This window comes from Sapajus apella, unplaced genomic scaffold, assembly GCF_009761245.1.
Source record: "Sapajus apella isolate SASKATOON/1434 unplaced genomic scaffold, GSC_monkey_1.0 scaffold2, whole genome shotgun sequence".
Classification (NCBI taxonomy): domain Eukaryota; kingdom Metazoa; phylum Chordata; class Mammalia; order Primates; family Cebidae; genus Sapajus; species Sapajus apella.
In genome coordinates, this window is record NW_022436942.1 from 51,310,370 (window position 1) to 51,327,539 (window position 17,170).

At 41.5% G+C, this 17,170-nt stretch overlaps 1 protein-coding gene across 6 annotated transcripts in view; it reads left to right on the forward strand.

The window, feature by feature from the left end:
• The window catches only part of PLEKHG7 (pleckstrin homology and RhoGEF domain containing G7), a 63,217-nt gene that overhangs the window by 33,745 nt on the left and 12,302 nt on the right, over positions 1-17,170 (forward strand). For all 6 annotated transcript variants that reach the window (XR_004274911.1, XM_032297591.1, XM_032297599.1 and 3 more), the window contains 4 exons: positions 2,291-2,404; positions 10,811-10,985; positions 12,558-12,673; positions 13,028-13,121. Coding sequence is in view for 5 of the 6 variants with exons in the window: in XM_032297591.1 (XP_032153482.1) it covers positions 2,291-2,404; positions 10,811-10,985; positions 12,558-12,673; positions 13,028-13,121 (499 nt within the window). In the remaining variant the exon portion in view is untranslated. The remainder of the gene's footprint in view (positions 1-2,290; positions 2,405-10,810; positions 10,986-12,557; positions 12,674-13,027; positions 13,122-17,170) is intronic.

The following is a 17,170-nucleotide window of genomic DNA, read 5'->3' on the forward strand; positions in this document are numbered from 1 at the left end:
AGCAAGATTCGAAATTTTATACTCCGCTTTTTAAGAGAAAACATAGATTGAGATTGATTGAGAACTTACTAAGTGCTATGTATGGAGCCGATGCCCCGTACACAATAACGTGCAAAATTAAACAGCTTCTTGCTTTTAAGGAATTTTAGTCTAGTAGGGGAGAAGTTAATCCAATAATGACACTAACGGTTATATAATTAAAGTAAGATAAATGCTGGGGAAAAGGAGGAACACAAATATTATGAGTGTCCAACAAAGGAAAACTTTTAAGTTGGGGTGCCTAGTAGGGTAGTCAGAGGTAGGAAATGCTTCCTGGGGATATGACACTTAAGAAGATACCTGAAGAAGGAAGAGTTTTAACAAGGCAAAAATAAGTAAGAAGGTCCTTTAGTGAACATTGAAAATGGGTTTAAATAAGAAAATCTTTGGATGTTTTTGTTGTTTGTTGTTTATTTTAGACAGAGTCTCACTCTGTTGCCCAGGTTGGAGTGCAGTAGTGTGACTTCAGCTCCCTGCAACCTCCGCCTCCCAGGTTCACGTGATTCTTGTGCCTCAGCCTCCCAAGTAGCTGGGATTACAGGCATGCATCACCACACCTGGCTAATTTTTGTGTTTTTAGTAGAGACAAAGTGTTACCATGTTGGTCAGGCTGGTCTCGAATTCCCAAACTCAGGTGATCTGCCTACCCCAGCCTCCCAAAGTGCTGGGATTACAGGAGTGAGCCACCACGCCTGGACCAAATTTAGTTTTTGGTAAATATTCTGGAGAAATGTCAGCTTTTCATCAAAACATGTAAGTATACTTAGAGAGCACTAAAGAATGGGATACTGTTAGGCTCTTTACTAAGGGTAAACCACATATGAATAATAAACCCACATATGATGCTCCATGCTACGTTACCAATGTGCAATGATGGGTTATAAAAGCTTTTCCTAAATTTAAAATGTTTTAACCAGCCAGGTGAGAGTCAGCTGTGTCACGGTAACAAAAACCCCCAAATCTCAGTGGCTTGGTTCACTTCTCACTTGGTTCAAGGCCCAGCTATCACATTCCCCTCCAAAATAAACTCACATCATCTTTCAATTACTTCCTGCGGAAGCCAAAACTTGACGTTGCTCACTATAGTGTTTTCTCTTCTAATGTCCTGTAACTAAATAATTTTCTAGATTTCACCCTCTCTGGCTTTGTTACTGTCACTTCCGTTAGTGGTTTTACAGGTTGGGTCTGCTTTCTGTACCCACCAGCAAGTATGTTTTCCTTCACCACATTGGGATACTACTGGAAATTCCTTAATGCAGCCCATGAGTCATAATATTAATCAATAAATCTACCAATGGACACATAGGCTTAGCAACATGGTAGACACGGTAGAATCCTGAAGAGAGTACCTGACAGTAACAAGTCAAGAGAATCACTGAAGGGAAAAGAATAACCATCATTCCCAAGAAAGACACTTAACTGGGATGGTGGCATGTAGTTCAATGTGCTCAATTTACTCATTCTATGTATGAATAAATATATATAAATTAACAATTTGCCTTATTCTAAAAACAATTTAGGTGGTTTACAAATGTGTAGTCATTATAGCAAGTTTAAGACATTAAATAAGAATAATGAAGAAAAGGCAAGACAAGACAAGCATTAGATTGGATAAGATAAAATGCGTGCTGCTAGATACAGTATGCCTAGTAGGGATGTCCCAAATTTCTACGTACTTAGAAGCCAGCAAAATTAAATGCATGGACATTCTTGAGGAATATCAGATGAAAAGTTAAGTGTCCTTACTTTAATCACTTACTATCAACACAAGCTTAACATCAACCAACGGGGTCACCCAAATCGAAAGCAATATTTGTCACTGGGTGTCCTGCAGGGTGTGGGGCCTGAAGAAAGCTTGAATAGAAGTAAAGAAGTAAATGGGTGAATCAAATCAAGACAGCCTAAATAGAATTTTAATAGGGAGAAAAACATTATTATTGAGGTGTTAGCTGTTTATTATGAGGTATTATTAAGGTGTTAGCTGTTTATTAACCATATATTGTCAAAAGAATGTTTATTGCTATTATAAACAGTGCTGCAATGAACATATGTGTGCATAGGTCTTTATAGTAGAACGATTTATGAGATTACCTGTGTATTTCCATGTGTTTGTAGCGCCTGCTTGATCATGGCGTCTCCACCAGTTTTCCCTGTTCTAGCTAATGACAAAAATGAAAAGAAATAGAGTCTGTCAGGGGTAATGCTCTCCTTAACTTGCATTCATCCTCTTTCTGCTCTTCCTTTCTTGCAGTATTTCCGAGGGAGTCTCTGTCAGAGTCACCAGACCTACTGCCTGAACTACTCAGCTGCTATCTTTTATCTTGAGAGCCTGAGGCAGAGAGATGACTTTGGAATTTATTTAAAAGTAAAGTATCATTTTCTTTTCTTTCGTATTTTTCCTGACGCTTTTTGGGTGTCACAGGTACTGGGAATTATTATATCTAAATTAAAAGGGAAAGAAGGCAACGAAATGATCAACAATATGTTTTAACTACAAATCTGCTTTCCTCATAAATACACTGTCTGCTGTACACTTAGGAATATTAAATGGTGCCCATCTGGAAACATTATATTATCTAATATCCCTCCTGAAGTGTTGGCTGGGGCTCGGAAATGTTTTATTTGTTCATTGTTTTTTTGCGGAAGAAATTGGTACATTGTAAGGAAAAAACTATAGTAAAAACCCGAGCTTTGTGACTTAGAAGTTTGGCTCTTGCAGCAGTTAGTTCCAGCATAGAAGCCTGGGGCATCATTTATACTGTATTCTACATGAATGGTGCCCCCTTGATTACAGCATAAAGCACAATGTCAATGTCGCCCCCAGAGTTGCGCCAATGTGGCAGTTCTGGGTTCCACAGCATTAAAAGAAGAAATTTCTGCTGGGGTCCTTCAGCATTTTCTATTAGGCAAAACTAAAACCAATTTCCCCTGACTTCCCTGATTCTGTTAGTCTCTGCTTTGATATTTCTTTAGCCTGAAATGGAACTTTTTCAGTTCTGTGTCAGAGCCCTTTTGGATCATCCAGAGAAAATGGTCCAAGCTTTTCCAGAAAACCAGCTCTTCCCTCCAACTGCAAGAAGCTCCTGCCAGAGCATGACCTCAGAGGCTTGGGAGGAAAGGCTGCCATGGTTCCCAATGACTCAGGTGTGAATCAGTGGGCTTCTGCCACAGCCTCGATATGCCAGGAAGCCTGGGTGTGCCAAGGATGAGAAAAGAGGAATAATCCTGTAGCTTCAGCCCTTTAGTGTTTTATTTGCTACTCAAACTGAAAACTGAAAGCTCATTAGATTTCCAAATGCATGAATAATCATGTTCCAAATGTTTCCCCTAGACGCTGATGGATTAGACTTAGCTAGGCCCCCAAACTTAGAGAATCCAGGTTCATTTCTCTCCCTTCCAAGCTGGGAAGGAGATTAATTTAACAAGGTCCAATCATCATTTTCAAATAACTGGAAAATCCTATATCCACATATTCAAAGCGAAGTGATTTTTGTCAAAGGCACCAAAAACATACATTGGAGAAACAACACTCTCTTGAGTAAATAGTGCTATAAAAACGGAATATATTGATGCAGAAGGATGAAAGTAGATCCCTATGTAAAAATCAAATAAAAATGAATTTAAGACTCAAATATAAGGCCTGAAGCTATAAAACTTGTGGAAGAAAACATAGAAGAAGCACTTGAGGATGCTGGTCTGGGCGAATATTTTAGGGCCAAGACTTCAAAAGCATAGGCAACAAAAGCAAAAATAGACAAATGCGACTGTATTGAACTAAAAGGCTTCTGTACAGCAGAGGAAATAACGGAGTAAAGAGGCAATCTGCAACGTGGGAGAAAATATTTGAAAACTATTCATTCAACAGGGGACTAATACCTAGAATATACAAGGAACTTGAAGAGCAAAAAAATAAATCGAGAAAAGAATCTGAATCGATATTTCCCAAAATAAAACATACAAATGGCCAGTAGATATATGAAAAAAAATGTTCAACATCGCTAATCATCAAGGAAATGCAAATCAAAACCACAATGTGATATCATGCCACCCCAGTTAGAATGGCTATTACTTTAAAAGATAAAAGAAAGTAGCAGATGCTGGCAAGGATACAGAGAAAAGGGAACTTCTGTACACTGTTGGTGGGTATGTAAATTAGTGCAGTTGTTACAGCAAACAAAATGGAGGTTTCTCAGAAAACTAAAAATAAAACTATCATTGATCCAGCAATCCCACCACTAGGTTTTTATCCAAAAGAAAGGAAATCAGTGTATCAAAAGATACCTGGTCCCCATGCCTACTGCAATACTGTTCACATAGCTAATATATAGAATCAACCTTGTATCCATCGACAGATGATTGATAAAGAAAATGCACTATATATACGCAATGGAATATTATTCAGCCAGAAAAAAATGAAATCCTGTCATTTACAGATGAAACTGGAGGTCATTAAGTGAAATAAACCAGGCACAGAAAGACAGATATTGCATGTTCTCACCCATATGTGGGAGCTAAAAAAGTTAATCTCATGGAGACAGAGTGTAGGATGATGGTTTCCAGAGGCTGGGAAGTGGGAAGAAGGGGATGAAGAGAGGTCAGTTAATGAGTGCAAACATACAATTACAGAAGGAATAAGTTCTAGTGTCTGAAGGAATAAGTTACTATATATGTACACTATATATATATCGTATTATATACATACTATCTATATATCATATATATATAATAAGCCACTAGAGTGACTATAGTTAACAATAACTTATTGTGTTTCAAAATAACTAAAAGAAAAGATTTGAAATGTTCTCAGCATGAAGAAATGATGTTAATAGATGTGATTATGGATATTATAAATACCCTGATTTGATCATTACATTGTACGAATGTATCAAAATATCACATGTACCACATAAATATGTACAATTGTGTATGAATAAAAATGTATGTAGTGTCCAAAGATATTTTGGGAAAGGTGGTAGAGGATACAGTGCTGTTATAGCACATGATGCTTTTTTTTTTGAGACAAGGTTTTGCTTTGTTGCCCAGGCTGGAGTGCAGTGGCACAATCTCAGTGCACTGCAACCTCCACCTCCCAGATTCAAGGGATTCTCCTGCCTCAGCCTTCTGAGTAGCTGGAACTACAGGCACCCACCACCACTCCTGGCAAATTTTTTGTATTTTCAGTAGATGGGTTTCACAATGTTGGCCAGGCTGGTCTCAAACTCCTGACCTCAAGTGATTGGCCCGCCTCGGCCTTCCACAGTGCTGGGACTACAGGTGTGAGCCACCATGCCCAGCTACATGATGCTTTTATACTGCATAATACTTTACCAGACACTGTCGCAAAAGTCTCCTAATTCTGAACACCTGAAAACCTGTGAAGTTGATTACATTGTTCTTTTGTGTCCCTGAGCCTCAGAGAGGTTAGACGACATTGGAAAGGTCACACAGCCAATAGGTGGCAAAGAAAGAACTATAGAAAGATTTTCAGACAAAAAATCCAAGCTCTTCATACCAGAACTGTTTCCAGTTCCTTGAGGCTACTTCCCATCACCATGGAACTATTAGCCTCACGAAACAAAGGCAAGAGGTCAGGGAGAGACCCACAGATAGAACTCATGTTATAACACATGATGCTGTAAACACAAAGTGACTAGTGTTTGAGCCCTTGGTATGGCCCAGACACTGCGCCACATGCTGGTAATCCATGATCTTCTTGTCTACACACTAACTCTGCAGATTTTACATTGTCCCCGTTTTTCAGGAGTTTAGACAAATTAGGCAACGTGCTGAAAGATATGGTTGTTCAAGGGCAGAGGTAGGATTTGAATTCAGACCTGTCTGAACCTGATGTTCAGTCTCCTACAATGTTCTGTCATAAACGACATTCGTGGAGAATTTAAACCCATGTTGTGTTATGAGCTGCCTGAAATTGACCTATAAATGCAGTGGGATAAATTTACCTTCCATTCCACATGAGGCTAAGCTTTATGAATGCATGGACTTTATCCTGGTGCATATTAATGGGATTAGAATTCTTCCTACTGTTTTTCTAAAACGTATTTACTTATGTATTTATTGAGACAGGGTCTGATTCTGTCACCCAGGCTAGAGTGCATGGTACAATCATGGCTCAGTGCAGCCTCAGACTCCTGGGCTCAAGTGACCCTCACACTTCAGCCTCCCACATAGCTGGGACTACAAACACGTGCCACCATGCTCGGCTAATTTTCTAATTTTTGTAGAGAGAGGATCTCGCTATGTTGCCCAGCTTGTCTCAAACTAAGCTCGAGTGATCCTCCTGCTTACTATCTTAGAAACAAAATGATGTAGAAGAAACTGGGAACTTCGTACCAAGTCTCTTAATGTGGCTCTTCTAACAATGGCTAAGAACGCTAGCCTAATGGACTGAATGGTCGAGATGTGCCAGGCTCTGTTCTAAGCACTTTGTGTAAATTATCTCATTAAAACTTCTCACCAACCCAATGAGGTAGTTACTCTTGTTATCTACATTTTACAGATAAGTTTTAGAAAGGGTAAGTAAATTTCCTGAGGTTCCAAGAATTCTGGTTGCCCCATCCCAATGCTGTGCCCCACCAAGACAGATTTATTAGGACTTTAAAAAGAAAAAACAAAAACAAAAACAGGGTCTCACCCTGTTACCCAGGCTGGAGTGTAGTGGTGCCATCATGGCTCACTGCAGCCTCAACCTCCCAGGCTCAAGCGATAGGACATAGTTTCATTTGGGGCCCTTTAATCCTTTCACAGATTCCCTAAGCACGTTGGATATTTATTATAAAGCAAGAGTAGCCTCCATGGATCTAGACTCATCAATAAAAAGGCCTTTATGTCCAGTCTGTCTCAATAGAAATTTTCTTTGCCTTTCCTAATGGAACTGAAAAATGAAGTCAAAAGAGAGATGAAAGGAAAACTTACAGCTTTACTTTTATAATGTCACACCATTCTTTTTCTCTTTTCTGAAGTTTTCTGAAACACTAAATGCTTCCAACATCCCTGCCTGGATCCTTGTCTAAATTATTTACCATGGATGCTTTCTGCCAATTGCCATGGAGGAGCTTGGTGTTTTCACTTTGACCTGGAATACCAATGTGTGCTGGCAGCCAGAGCTGTTCCCCACAGCAGGGCAATCTGGGGCAGTGGCCTGGGGCAGTGAGTTTTTTGGGAGGGCAGAGACCTAACTGCTGCTGAGAAATCAGTTACAAGAACTCCCAGCCACCCAAGAGGTCCGGGACCCGCAGGTAGCACTGGAACACTGCTGCCCATGAGTCAACATGGAAATCAGCCGCTGGAGAATAGCCCTGCTCCCCTCCACTCACAGCCTTTCTTCGTCTGTCGTGCTTGCTTCTGTCTCCATCCCTGCCAATGTCAATGAGAAGAACCACAGCCATTGGACCTAGAGGAGAACTTGGAGATCATCTAGCCAAGAGCCATGTAGCCAGACTGGAGTCTGAGGCTGCAGTAAGCCATGATTGCACCACTGCACTCTAGCCTGGGCGACAGAGTTAGATCGACCCTGTCTCAATAAATAAATAAAAATAAAATAGTAGGAAAAAATATAGACCCATTAAAGTACACCAGAATAAAGCACATGACTTCAGAAAGCTTAGCCTCATGTGATATGAAAGGTAAATTTATCCCACTGCATTTATAAGTCAATAATGAGAACCACAGCCATTTGGAGCTGGAGGAGAACCTGGAAATCATCTAGCCAAGATATCATCTGGCCAGACTGGAGTCTGAGACTGCAGTCAGCCGTGGTTGCACCACTGCACTCTAGCCTGCGTGACAGAGTCAGATCGACCCTGTCTCAATAAATAAATAAAAATATAACAGTAGGAAAAATTCTAATCCCATTAATGTGCACTAGGACAAAGCCATGCCTTCATAAAGCTTAGCCTCTTGTGGTATGAAGGGTAAATTTGTCCCACTGCATTTATACGTCAATTTCAGGCAGCCTATAACACGACATGGGTTTAAGTTCTACAAGAATGTTGTTTACAACAGAGCGTTTTAGGAGATTGATCATCGGGTTCACACAGGTCTGAATTCAAATCCTATCTCTGCCCTAGAACAACCATATCTTTTAGCATATTGCCTGATTTGTCTAAGAAGAGAAATTGAAGGTCCAGAGAAAGAAGGCGGTCCTCGGAGCCAGGATCGTGGAGCTCTGTTCACCATGCACCCTGTGCTCACTCTCATGGCCAGCCATCTGTACGTAGGGGAGAGGAGAAGATTTGAAGATGAATTTGGTAGCATCCCTATGATGAAGAGCCCAGGATATTTTTAAAAACATCCAGCTGAGCCAGGTGCTGTGGCTCACACCTGTAATCCCAACACTTTGGGAGGTGTGCAGATTGCTTGAACCCAGGAGTTTGAGACCAGCCTGGGCAACACAGTGAGACCCAGTCTCTACAAAAAACTTAAAAATTAGCTAGGCATGGTGGCCTGCACTTGTAGTGTCAGCGATGTGAGAGGCAGAGGTGGGAAGATCCCTTGAGCCTAGGAGGTCGAGGCTGCAGTGAGCCATGATCCATCACTACACTTCAGCCTGCGTGACAGAGCAATACCCTGTTCCCCACACCCTTAAAAAAAAAAAACAGCTGATAGTGTGGGAGGACAGTGGGACCCCACCTTGCCCCACCAAGGACATGGTCAAGCTGTGAAAGACAAATGCAAATTGCTAGGCAGGATGCTAGGAGGTAAACAGGGAGGGATTGTTTAAATGGGAAGAGAGAAAGAGCTCTCCCTTTCAAAGAAGAATGGAGCCAGCAAAATAGTAGCGACTTGTGGGCTGTGTATTTGACCCCTCTTCACAACCCAAAATCTTCAGTAAAATAAACATGCATACTCACAAAACATGTTACGAGGAGGTTTACAGCAGAAACTAACATAGGAAACCAAGAGGATACATTTGTTCCATGCTGTTCAGGGAAGAAACGGTGTACATGAAAGCGAGTCCAGGGGAAGCCATTAGAATCTCAGTCCCCAGATACTGGTAAATATCTAGGGGAGAAGTCTGGACTTCCACAGGCCATTGGAAAGTGTACATGGCCTGTGGAAGTCCAAATGGAAAGAAGAGTCCAGGGCCCAGAGGAAGCCATTAGAATCTCAGTCCCCTAGATATTAGTAAATATCAAGGGGAGGAGTTTGGACTTTCACAGGCCATTGGATTGGTGGAGGATTGAGTCAAGCGTACCTAGATCTTCAAAATGCAAGGACTGACACGTGGGCTTGAAGACATCTCTGGGGATGTAGCATGAGTCTCCTGCAATGTGACCCACCTGAGGATGGCCCTGAAGGGTCTGGGTCTTAAGGCAAAGGAGCTAACCTGGAGAATGAAAGGAGAATGGAAGGTAGAAAAGAGGCGACAGGCTGCAGCAGGAGAAATATTTAGTGTAAGGGCAGGATCCCTGTGGTAGTCAATTCAGGGTGCTAAAACAACACGCCACAGATTGGGTGGGTTGTCATCACAGGAGAGGGTTGCTCACAGTTCTGGAGGCTGAAATTCCTGGTGCCAGCATGGTTAGGGGCTGGTGATGGCCCCTTTCTGGGCTGCAGACAGCTGTCTTCTCGTTGTATCCTTACATGGTGGAAAGAGAGCTAGAGAGCTCTCCAGGACCCTTTTATAAGGGCAGTAATCCCATTCATGAGGGTTCCATGCTCCTGGCCTAATCACCTCCCAACAGTCCCACCTCCTAATACCATCCCATTGAAGGTTAGGATTTTATTAGGTTGGTGCAAAAGTAATTGCAGTTTTGGGGACTAAAAGTAATATGACGTGGATTTGAAGGAAAGCAAATACTCAGTTTACATTAATCCCTCTATCACTGAACTCACGGTCAATTTGGTGTGAGTGGGCAGTGTAGGAGAAGAGGAAGAGAACGCACCCTCCTATGTTCCTTCCTGATGTACCCATCTGCGTGCTGGCCATCGACCACCTTCATGCCTCATTTGTCACCTTCATAAAGGCCAGAGAGCGCCCTAGGTTCAAGGAAGCTCACATTCAAAGAAATGGCACAGCAAATAAAACTAATGTAAAAGCTATTCTCATGTTCACTCAGGTTTCTCATACATCGTTTATGGAACCCCAATGTATAACCCATGGCAATACTTACTACAATTACTAAATTACTAAAATTTCTTTTCTTGTCTTTCCCAGTGCTGGCATACACCAGAACTGCCTCTTCTTTCAAACCCCAACTTCAAACACTGCCTATCGAAAACTGTCCGCGTCTGTTCTCCGCGTCTCTACCTCTCTCCTCTCCCCTTCGTTCTAGATCAACTGAACCTCTTCAACTTCTATGTTCATTTCTCTTCATTTTTTATCATTACCCTGATCCTTCCCAACTAAGGGGAGTCAAGGAACTGACCCAACAAGCATGAATCCTTCCTTTTCCCCCAGTCTCAACTCTCAATTCTTCTAACTGCATCATATGTGAGAACAAAGCTGGTGAAACCAGAAACCGCCCCGGAGGGCTGGGGAGGAGGAGCCAGTGGGTAGAACTAAATTCACTCTCAAATGAGCAGGGTAGACAAAGCTGGAGCACATCTATATGACGTCTTATCGCTACCGCTAATGGAACATGCACTTTTTAGGGGATTGGATCTGTGGCTTATAAATTGTCCCAGCAAACTCACAAGTGCATCCTGCAGTTAACTGAGTAAAATCTCTAAGAAGCTCTCATGTCCAGGTTTCTTAGTGGCTCCGTGGGCAAGGTGATCATTCTGATGTGGCTCCTTTTGCCTTCCCCAGTGGTGTGAGCAGAATGAACAATGCAGACGGCTCCACCTGCCTGAGCTACTAGTGGCCCCACTTCAGAGGCTCACTCGATATCCATTGTTGCTGAAGAATATCTGGAAAAGGAGCATGGACTCTGCTGAGAAAATCATGATATACTCCATCAAGGAAAAGGTGGAAAAGTCCATCCGTAAGTCCCTGAGATAAGCGAGCTTAATTAAAGAGTTGGGGCCTTGTGACTCCTGGGAACTCTCTGGGCTTCCATCCTTGGAGGTAATTCCATTGATTTGAGGTCATGGCTTTCGGAAATGTGGGTTCAAGTGTGAGTGCATTGTAAATCAAATGTGCACAGAACAATGGGCTCCAGTCACATCCTGGCGAACCCTGTGAGAACTCTAGCACCAAGTTTACACAGGACATGGCTCTGTCTCCAAGTGTTTCAGAAGTGAGTTCAGGCAGGAAAAGTTACTTCCCAGACAACTGAAGGCACTTTGTTTTTAACAGTCATACTGACCCCACACACAAAGCAAATGGGAGTAAACACCATGGAAAATGTGTCCAGAGGATAAATTACCATTCATCATTTCTTAAATCACCAAAAGCCAGGGTCAATGTGAAACTACGCCAACTGCAACCTTTAGAACTGAAATTTGAGAATGGGAACTGAGCAGGCCCTATGATGACTTCAGTTTATTTGTTTAACTTTGTATAACTGAAATTCACATAAAGAAGTTCATGATTTATGCCCATAAACCAAGATTTCCTGGTGGGCATCAAAAGGGAACAATTCAAATTGTTAATATTCAGCCATAAAGAAATTTTTTTTTTTTCCCTTTGGCAAGTTTAAAAGTAAAATGATACTGCCTGGAACAGGTGCTTTAAAAAAAAAAGTAAAATGACCATTTAATTGGTTTTTTTTTTTCTGCTTTTAAATTTTTTATTCTAATTCTAAAATTACCTGAAGAGATGGAATTAAGTTTATCAAGCGAATAAGACAAAGATTCAGTTAAAGATGACTTCTTTAAACGTTTGAAGTAACCTTAAGGTTTATTATTCATTTGGATGGGTTTGGGAGGAAAGATAAAGCAGCACCTCTGAAGATTTCTCAGTAAAAGATGGATTCTCATTGTTGAGGGAAGAGATCTGTGTGGCCTTCCTTTAAGTCTTTTAGCTTAGAGATTGTGAATTCTGAAGGGTTCCACTAACAATGTGATTCTGCAGGTCTTTTGCTTGTCTTCCATGTTTTCAAAAATCATTTCAAACCCTCGATAGCAACATGTTACTAGAAAACGTTGGAAAATGAATACAAACCTCCCAAAGAGAAACTGAGTGCTTACCAAAAAAGAAATAATCACCATTATCATGAAGTGAATATTCACTTTTATGATTGGGACAAAAGGATATGTTTGTCCTTGTTAGTCTGATTTTTTTTTCCTTCCTCTAATTACAGGCTGTGTGGTCTAGGGAATAAGAGAAAACTACCAAGAATTTTATTAGAATTATTGAAATAAAAATACACAATATACTTTCAACTTACTGAATGAAATGAGTTAAGCTTCATTTGTCTCTGCAAGAGGCTGATTTCAAATTAGTGAGTTTTCTAAGTCGCATGAACAGCAAGTAATATGTGAAATGAACTTAATATATGGTCTGGCTCCAGGGGCAGCCAGTGTTTCTAAACGATTCCTGTGAACCTTGGTTAAAATCTAAACTGCAATGTCACATGCACTTAGAAATAGACTGACCGTGTCTTGTCTTTCAGGGGACCTTGAAGGAAAAGTGAAGTGGCTGGACAATTTCCAAAAATTTAGATATCTACAGGAGATTATAGTGTGGCCACCGCTTTGGGATAGAGATAAAAGGTTTTTCGTTCCAGAGGTAGGAAGAAAAGATCAATTAGGACTTATGTCCCTTTCTGGAAGTTGGGCATTTAGACAGAAATACAATCTTAGATGTCCCCATCTGTCTACTTGAAGAAGAAATCTAGTTTCATGAACACGAAGTAAAGTCTTCATCTGTAGGGCATTGTACGTGGGGAGGCTGAGGCCATTGTGCCATTCTTATGATGGTCCTTCTGAGAGGTTTTTTCATTATTTCCCATTCCCATGTCCATCTGCTGGCGTTTCCAAATGTCAGGAACTTTCTAGACGGAGTTGATTGCCCCAGCTTTTTAAACATGTTCTCTTCCGATCACTAACAACATCTCTTTTATTTTCTCCCTTGTTTTACAAGTGTTTGAAACACATTTTTAAAGAACACATGGCAGAAAACATCTTGTCACCAACCAACAGACACCTTCTCTATGAAGGAAAATTAACTCTCGCAGGTAAATAACTGCTTCCTTTAAAAACCCAACATCTCTGCTGCCTTGTAACTTGTTTGACCACCAGTAATTGAAGAGCAGGAGGAATTGTGTTTTCCCATGTTGCAGGTGATGGAGGGTATGAATCCGAGAGTATCCTATGGGGTCACACAGACTCAGGCTTGAAAGAAGACTTTACAACATAACTAGCTAGGTGCCCTCCATTTTCTCTCTGTAATGGGATAGCTGTGACTACTCTATAGGATTGTTAAAGCAACGTCTGTCTCTACTAAAAATACAAAATTAGCCTGGCTTGGTGGCACATGCCTGTAATCCCAGCTACTTGGGAGGCTGAGGCAGGAGAATTGCTTGAACCCAGGAGGTGGAGGTTGCAGTGAGCCAAGATGGCATCATTGCACTCCAGCCTGGGCAACAAGAGCAAAACTCCATCTCAAAAACAAAACAAAAACAATATACAAGAACAACTTAGCTCACAGTCTGGAATCTAGTAAACACTCAGTCAATGGTAGCTGTTATCATCAAATCATTATACTTCTCCAATGAGCCAGCCAATCAAGCTCTCAAATGTTTATGGAGAATCTATTATATAGCACAAGTTGTGCTAGGTAGGTGCCATTGGGAGATATAAAATACGTATTCTGTATAATTCTTTCCCTCTAGTTGGGAAGCTCTGCCTTATTACTGGGCCTGCAGGATAAGTTCAGAAAAGAAGAGAGTCCTTGAGGCTGGAGTGTGCCCCGGAGAGGCTTCGTGCCGTCTGTGGGACTGGAGGTGGGCTTGGAGGGGCAGGAAGGATGAGGTCAGTGGAAGGACAAGAGGGAGGTCATTCAGATAAAGAGCACAGCCGGAGAAAAGTCGTGGAGGCAGAAGTCCCCGGAGAAACTCAGTTTCTAGCAGAGTACATAGGAAGCCAAGCCCCTGGGGCTGACCGCCTGGCTCACTCCCTGCTCAGCCTTTTCTGCCTGCACAACCTTGGGCCATTTACAGTGATCTCCTGTGCTTCAGTTTACCTTTCTTTATTGTGAAGATTAAATGAACCAACAGATGTATAAGCACTCAAAAGAATGATTGACCCAAAGTTCATGCTCAATAAATATCATGATGACCAGAAAGGCTGCTTGGCTGAAATAAGATTTGCAATCATTTATTTATTCATTTTTGCACAAAATCTTGACCAGGCATCTACTGAGTGTGAAGTCCTATGGGATGGGAGGTTGCCTAACTGTGGTGATGTGATATCTTGTGGGGAGGGGCCGGGAAATAATCTCTTACTCAATATGTGTATATTGAGACTCTGCTCTATTTTAGAGGTAGTCTGGATGTCAGGTTAGGACATAATCCCCACCTGGCAGCTGTCAAATAAGGAAGATAGACATGTCCAGTGTTTTACATCCAAGGGTTTTTTCATACATTATCTCTTTCCAGTGAGTTAAACAGAGAAGTTGCTTTTAATCCCTTGCTATAGGTGAGAGATTTGGGGCTCAAGGATGTTCTTTATGATACCCAAGTTCACCTGGTGGGTAAATGACAGAGTACCAGCTGGAGCCAGGCTGCCTTGGTCCGGCCAGCTTCCAGAATCATAGCAACTGCCTTGGAAACCAAACAGAGGGACCCAGCCAGGAAACTGCAGGTAACCAGAAGTCATTGAGTTCTCAGACAGGGAAGTGATAAGTTAAAAGGGCATTGAAGAAAGTGTTGTTAATAAGCAATGTTCAAAGTGGCATAGCGGAGACTGAAGCAGAGAGACCAGTAGAGAAACTGGAAGTTCCATGGTGAACGGGCCGAGGTGAGAATACTCTGGGCCTGTCTGCTGCTCTACCATTTTTTACCTGTGGTCCACTCATCCCCTACTTTCATTTGAAAAGATAACAATTTAACTTTTCTTTAATATTATTTATAACTTCAGAGTAATTATATTTTAGGACAGGGCCAAATTTATAAAGCAAAACATTATCTGTGTTGTTCAGCATGTATCTTTCCCTCCAAAATTGGCCCCACCTGAAATTATGTGAGACTTTGGTTCACTCCTTCCTTCTTCCTGCCTATCTCCCAATACTGTGAGATGCACCAGCTTCTCCTAAAACATTAGAAATGGGTGTGATAGAAAAGGATACGAGAGATACTGCGAAGGCAAAACCAGGAGGACTTTACGACCGATAAAGTGGATGAAGAGGAAATGAGTCTAAAAGTGTTCTGATCTATGTATCTGAAAGTTTTGTTGATAATGCCATGAGTGGTGGAGGGAGTGGGTCAGAGGGTCAATTTTAGGGTTCAGGTTTGGGCATAATGAGAACCCACAGGGAAGCTGGAGGAGCAGCTCCTGGTGGGTGAAAGTCTATGTCAGATGTGAATTCATGCATCACATGGGTTTGAAGTGACTGTCATAGATGTGTGGGTGGGAAGCTCATCTAAGAAAGACTTTACAAGCAGACTCAACTTTTCCGGAAAATGCTTCTTATGCAGTCAAATGCAGTAGCATGGAGATAACTACATAATGTCACTAACACCAGGCACTTGTTTAATGGCATACGCTGCACTAGTCAAATTCCATCAGAGACGGAGACTCCATGTTGTAATTGACATGGTATCAAGTCAAGTGTAAAGTCATGAGACTTTGACTCAGAGTTGAACATAGAGATTTGACGGGGCAGGGTGACAGCGTGAGAAGACACAGGACATGTCTCTTCTTGGTCTTTTGGCTAAGATCAAGTTAAGAAACAGGACATCATTTTGAATGAAAAATGCATTGAACCAAGAGTCAGGGGACCTAGCACCAATTGTAGGCTTTGGGAAAATTTTAATTCTCTTATTCTCTTGTATAAATGTTATTGCTGCCGCTGATGATGATGATGACAAGGATGATGGAAATGATGTGATGAAACCTAACACATACTGCATTTCCAAATGTCTTCCAGCCTTAAAAACTATATTCTTATAACCAGATCAGTGTATTTTCTCATTCCCAGGAGGCACACATTTTTATAATTTGTTTCATAACTTGCTTGGTGGAACACGAGGTCCTCAATAAATGGTAGCTAAAATAATTATCACTTTCTAGAATAATGTCTATTATCTAGAATGACTGGAATACAAAGAAAGTATGTTCCCTGTCTGTTTGTCAAAATAAAATAGTTGAAATTATTAGGAGAAAACACAACTATTTCATTTTGACATTGATCATTGAGCTGACACATATATGAGTAGCAGAGGATGGAGAGAGCAAATTTTACAGGTCTGAAGGTTGCTGTGGACTGAATTGTGTTCCTCCACAAATCACGTGTTGAAGTCCTAATGTCCAGTATGACTATACTTGGAATAAGGAAGAAATGCAGGCAAAATGAGGTACTCATGCTGGAGCCTTGATCTGAGAGGATTAGTACCCTAATCAGAGCAGACACCAGAGAGCTCATGCTCTCTGCCATGTAAGAACACATTCAGAAGGTGGCTATCTGCAAGCCAAAAAGAGAGCCCTTATTAGGAACTGAATCCACCAGCACCTTGATTTACTTCCCAGGCTCCAGAACTGCGAGGAATAAATTCCTATTGCTTAAGCCACCCTGTCTGTGGTATTTTGCTATGGCAGGTTGAGCTGGCTGTTCACAGGTCTAGTACTGTCCCATCTTAGCCCTGTATATCAATTGGCATACAGAGTCAGCCACTGGAGACAGACAGGTAACCATCACTTAAAAGAGATTGTTTATTTCTCTCTTGTTAAGTCCCAAGCTATATGACAGCTCCACCCATGAAGTCATTAGGAATCCAGATTCCTGCTGGCATATTGGCAAATCTAGGGTATTGCTTTCTTCTGTGTGGCCCCAGATGACTCACCAATATGTTTGCATTCTACCCAATAAGAAGGAGAGACTGGGATAAGAGAGCTTAGCCCTCCCCTTCACGAATATGACTCAGAAGTTGTATGCTTTGGCTCACACTCCACTGGTCAGAATTTAGCTCCTTGGTCATATTCAGCAGCAAGGAAATGTAGTCTCTATTCTCTGTGGATGGGTACTCACTAAAACTTGGGGATTCCATTGGTATAAGAGAAGGGAAGA